This window comes from Phaethon lepturus, unplaced genomic scaffold (genome assembly GCF_000687285.1).
Source record: "Phaethon lepturus isolate BGI_N335 unplaced genomic scaffold, ASM68728v1 scaffold36499, whole genome shotgun sequence".
Lineage (NCBI taxonomy): Eukaryota > Metazoa > Chordata > Aves > Phaethontiformes > Phaethontidae > Phaethon > Phaethon lepturus.
Window position 1 is genome coordinate 14,498 of NW_010563397.1, and position 5,732 is coordinate 20,229.

The window sequence follows — 5,732 nt, forward strand, 5'->3', positions numbered from 1 at the left end:
TAATGTGTTTTATCTTGTAGATCTGTTAGCTTGTTGTAGAGAATATACAGCCGTTCTGAAAGACAATTTCTGAACTATGTTGAAGCAAAATAACTGAGACTTAATCCATATGTGGAAAAAACATAGAATATTGGTTTAGATAAGACAGAGGAAAAAGAAATGATACTGAATGTTGGATGTGAGTGTATAACATTATGTAATTACCTGTCTGTGTTCTTTGTCAAGGGGGAGCAAAAATCACATCAGCATGAATTTAGCTTCTCTGTATAGAAGTGAAATGCTGCCTCTGGGGAACTAGGTGGCTCCAGGAATTAGTTACAGGATCTTCCAAGCTGTAAATCACTGCTAGAGAGCTGCACCGGGTTGCTGACAACTTAAAGCAGAGTCAGTTTTCAGCGCCCAGTGCCGAGTCCCTGTGTCTGTAAAGGCAGTAGCACTGTCACCGTTAAACTCACACTCCACATGTAAACATGAGGTAGCTGTTGTGGCAGTGGGAAATGAGACCTGGTGTAAGAATATGTGCAACTTGCTTTACTGTTATCCTGTACATTTAATGACATAGACAATTCAAGAGTTTAACCAAGTTACTGCTTTTCACTGCGATTACGTTCTTTTCGGAAGGGGGAACACTTTTGTCTCCTTCTCTACCTGAGGTGAATATGACAGACCGGTTTGGACAGGTCATGATTGAGAACTTGCAGAGACGACAGTGTAACCTGGCTGGAGTGGAAGTCTGCAGATCCTTAGACTCTCAGGTAAAGGGACACAGAGCTCTGGGTGTATTTGATACCAAACTTAATTAATCTGTCTGCAAGGTCTGCCTGTGTGTGGGCACTGTAAGGCTCAGAGCAGTGACCAAAGCAGGTTTGGGGTGGGGCAGCTGCTACCTACTGAAACCCTTTCCTGCCCATGTTACAGGGGTTCCCTCTTATCGATGCCATGGTTGCTAGATATCACTTAGTTTCGGTAGTTGTACAAAAACTGCAGTAGATCAGAGCACAGCTCCATCTAGCCCACTGTCCTCTCTGCACAGGGGTTAGCAGCAGACGCTTAGGAAAGACTATAAGAGCTCTTAAAAGAACAGGTCAAGCGGATGGCGTACAAAATCCTTAGGGGGGAAAAACTGTTCTCTGGTATTTTTCCTCGAGTCCTCTGAAAACTGTGCTGCTTGTTTATTTTACAGAGGGAACGATTGCTGTTAAATGGCTGGGAAACTGCACGTGCCATTGATATGATGAAAGTGTACAGCTTTTTGCCACAGGCTGACGTCAAAAGGTATTACTCATAGCTGCTTGCAACCAAAAGTCATCTTCAGTTGCCATTTCCAAGGTAGTTCATGTCAATATGTAGTATGGGATCCCTTAGTATATCAGAGAGTAGGCTGTGTGCAGATGCTGGCTAGGTAGACAGAACGTATCTGGGTCTGAAGCTTCTGTAGAGCCTTAAGGATAATGCCTGGAGCAACATAAGCAGTCCAGAGGGTTATTGCTGCCAGAAGTAGACTGGCAGCGGTGATGATTTATTTGGGTGCGATATAAAGCATCTCATCGCAGAAATTTGCAGATAAAAGATGCTACAGAAATGCTGTGTTGAGTTTTTACAGTACCCAAGGTGTTTCTTGTGAACATCCAGCCTCTGCAACACTAGACGGGTGGAGTCCTAAAATACGCTCAGAACGGGCAGCCACTTTTCATGTCCCCAAGGGAGATGGCATCCAGGTGTTTGCTCCAGTCTTGTAGGCCTAGGTAGGATTACCTACCCGTTTGCCTTTTTTGGGGGCCAGTTCTGATCTTCCCTCCCTTCTTCCTTGGCAGCATATTTAGGTAGTGGGTCAAGGCAGGACAGTAATTCAGTGCTACGACCTATTGTACTGTGCAAGCAAAGAGGGAGAGAGAGGAGAGGTGTGCCTAACAGCATGGGGTGACTATCTCTCAACAGATGGATGCATCTTCCATTCATATCATCTTCATGAGCTAGACTGCTGGATTTGTAGACAGAGCTTAGTACGTAGAGGGTATAACTAAAGGCTGTTATAACAGTCAGTAATCTGCATGGATTTTGTCAAATTTTTTGCATTAAAGAAAAGCTGAAAAGGGGGAGGCTGTTTTTAATGAGTAACTTCTTAGGTATATAATATGAAGTGTGCATTGCTATGAGTCATTCATTAACTATAGTTTGAATTAGCTGGACAAGTTACCTTGGTCAAAATAAGTATTCACATATGGGGACTTCTCAAACCATGGAACTGAACAGGTGAGACTGAAAATCATAGGTTGTTTAAATAGGAACGATGACTGTGTGATTGTACCATATGGCACTTGTGGAGAGACATAGCTTGTACTTCTTCTGCAGCATTTTTGACTACCTTAGATCCACTTGTTCCAAATGCCAAGAAATAGGTTATGTAAACTCTGTCCTTCAGTATTGATGAGACAAATAATGCTTATTATGTATGAAAATCTTTACAAAAGTGTTCTTCTGCAGCACTTGCACATCTGTGAGTGTATTTAGGAACTCTTACCCCTCAGCTGCTTTTGATCCTCAGTAGCAGCCCTTCCAAATATTTAGCATGGAAAATAAACACTTTTGATATTCAAGTAATCTAGAGTGAGAGAAAGGAATGTGCCAGGTTAAACTTTTTAAAGCAAGCACAGCTTGGGAGAAGTTCTCCCATTTGTTTGGTGGGAGACTTTAGAAGATCTTACTTTAAGAATCCTAGGTAAGAACCATTTTAGGAAAAAAATCCTTATATGTACCATTTGGTTTGTGCTTCATTGTGAGCTCATGTGGGGGAGTTGTTAAAAGCTGCACTGGTGTACCCATCACTCTTCCAAGACATAATATGGAATTGTTGTCATTGTCTGGAGAAAATACTATCTTCAGCTGTTTGCTGTAATCCTTCCCTTAGGCTGTGCTATTGTGTCTACTTAAATCCAGCAGGACCTGGATTTAAGACATGCAGTAAAAGGGGTTAGAAGAGGAATAATGGTATTTGTGAGAAGTTACACAGATTAGTTCTGGAACGTGAAATTCCAGGGATGAGAAGTTGAAAACATCTTGTGGGTCACTTGTTTCATACATTGACAGCAAAGGCTAGGTAGGAGTAGTGGTGGTATCTTTGTTATGGACAAATACCTGTATTAATTTACTGGAAAGGTAACTGCCTTATTGGCCATAGTTTTCACTCCTATGGAGTGAAGAAGAGTACATTAAAAACTGTACTGAGACTCCAGTTTGAATCACAATTTTTATTTTATTCCCTACAGAATAGAAGGACTTGAATTCCTAGATGAAAAGGAACTGTTTGAACAGCTAATGCAGCACTACTGCATCTGCTGGGCTTCAAAGGACAGCAGTAATCTGGGTAATGTTCTCCAACATCTAGGAGGTGACCTTTCATGTTGAAATCTTATGTGGAAAGACTGGGACTACCAGATGTATGATAGAAGCGTCCAGTCACAGGAGTTGGGGTGTGCTTCTCTGTTGCTGTTGGGGCCGTGAACACCTCCCAGGTGGTGTCTTGAGACTGTTTCTCCACAGCCTTTTGAGGGTTTATGTAGACATCTGAATTGCCCAACAGGAAAGCCTGTCCAGTACAGGAGAGTTAGAATTGTTACACTGAAAGATGCCGTAGGGTTACTTTAAATAACTGCCTGCTTTATACTATCAGTGCTAATTGAAAGGTTTACAAATCCTATGCCTGTAAAGTGCCATATGGGCACACAGTAAATGAAATCCATGTGCTGACAACATAAAAATAAATTTCTATTACTTAGCCCAGTCTTCTTCTGCACTGTCCCCATTTACATCCATCTGAGACTTAAGTTTTTCACGCTGCTTTGTCCTGGGGGAAAAAATTCCCTCTGAAGTTAACTCTTTTAAATGTTCCTTTTGTTCTTAAAATTCTCTCTCTCCTAGACTGGCATTTCTTTGAAACAGAGACACGATTTATGCTTTATGTTGCTGTCACTTAAGAAATAATAAAATCAAAAGAATTGTGGTTTGGGTTACGGATGGATGTCTACAGCCATTGTTTGTCCAAATTAGAAAGACAACTCTGTTGCAGACACAGTTTATCTCTACTTCTGTCTGCAATTTCAGGGACTTCAGTCTTTCCAGAAAACTTCTCTGGCTGCCAGTTTATATCTTTTTCCTCCCCTTCTCCTTCTCTGCCCTTCCCTCCCTCCTGACAAAGCAGTATTCAAGAACAAATTTGATTTGCTGTTCCTTAGGAAATGTGAATAGATGGAATCTCTGCTGAAGTTGTACATATATCTCAGCCAGACTGAGTAGCAAAGCATCCGATACAGCTGGTAAAGCTAGATCTCCAGCACCCTGTTGCTGCTGCTGTAACAGGGATGCTAGCTTGTGGTGTCTGCTGACCTGAGTCCTATAGCTTCGACAGCTATGAGCTGCAGAAATGCGCATTTCCATTTGATTTCTTATGGCTAAAAAGTGATGACTGTAATACAGAACTTTTATTTCTAGAGGAGCTAAGGCCAAAACGTTCACCTATTCATAGCAGACAGTATTGCTGGGATCTCCAGCATTATTCTTTGCTGTGATTAGAGAAGTATTTAGGACAATTTGGAGTGATGCAGCATTATCTTCCAAGTCAAAAAAGACAGATCTCAAAGGAGGTAATCAAATGTCTAATGCATGGATATGACTTAATCTAAAGCAATTTTTCTTTATTCAGAGTGAACTTACTGGCCTCATTAATAGTACTTTCCCCAGCTTTCTCTTTTTAATTTCATGGGCAGACTCTTAGTTCATCAGCAGCCAAAAAGTGTTCCTTTTGCCATGAATAACTTCAGTACTCCTTCAGATTGACTTATTCAAATTAATTTCTGCATCACAATCAAAAAAGAGTTAAAAAAGTACAGAAGAACCTGTTTCCTAATTTCCTTTCCTCCCACCAAATCTTTTACATTCAAGTTAAAAAAAAAAAAAATTTCTCAACGCATCCTTCTTCCCATGTCTAGCTGCCCTAATAGCAGTGAAGTACAGGTAGTGTAAGAATAAACACTTGTTTCTCCCCCCACCCCTCTTTCTTTTAAAATAGGTCTTGCAAGCATTACATTCTGATGTATTTGCTGGACAGAAGCCATGGGCCCAGAAGCCACAGCAATTGCCTTCTACTTGAGACAAGATCACAGAAATGATTGGACTTTGCATGTGCCAACTTCAGTCTGCGCATCTGTGTAAGCAGCACCAGTACAGAAAGTGATGGGTGCTGCTGATGTCGACTGTCCTGTTGGCTTTTGGTAGTTTTAATGAATCTTTTTTGCCCGTTGTGAGCAATTGTTAGGAGGCAAGTCTCTCTTCCCATTCCCAGATATATAATGATGGACTTTCGTAAGATGTCAGTAATTCCTGTTTAAAAGCTTGCCTTCCTTAGTTTAAAACTGAAAGTAAAGTGTTCTTGGATTATATGATTTTTGTCTTTTTGTGGATGTGTAAAATGTATTTGTGACAGGAAGCTGGAAAAACAGTGCTGGTGAGCTGCATTATTGGATATCTCTGCACTGTGTATGGCTGATCATGAAGGTTAGATTTTGTTAATTTTCATTCTGTTCAGGTTTAATTTTTATGAAGTGTCACCATGTTAACTTTCTCCAGGCTTTATTGTTGCTACAAGGCTGTCACTATACTAGATATGTTCTTGTAAGGGAAGGATGGAAGAAGAAGGAGGGCCGTGATTCTTATTCAGTGATGCACAAAAAGCTGGA

General features: G+C 40.9%; 1 protein-coding gene across 1 annotated transcript in view; it reads left to right on the forward strand.

The window, feature by feature from the left end:
- Positions 1–5,481, forward strand: part of LCMT1 (leucine carboxyl methyltransferase 1) — a gene marked incomplete at its 5' end in the record, with an annotated part of 18,834 nt that extends 13,353 nt beyond the window's left edge. The window contains 4 exons of the mRNA XM_010294565.1: positions 654–755; positions 1,184–1,275; positions 3,267–3,364; positions 5,066–5,481. Of these exons, the coding sequence (XP_010292867.1) occupies positions 654–755; positions 1,184–1,275; positions 3,267–3,364; positions 5,066–5,088 (315 nt within the window). The remainder of the gene's footprint in view (positions 1–653; positions 756–1,183; positions 1,276–3,266; positions 3,365–5,065) is intronic.
- Positions 5,482–5,732: the final 251 nt, after the last annotated feature.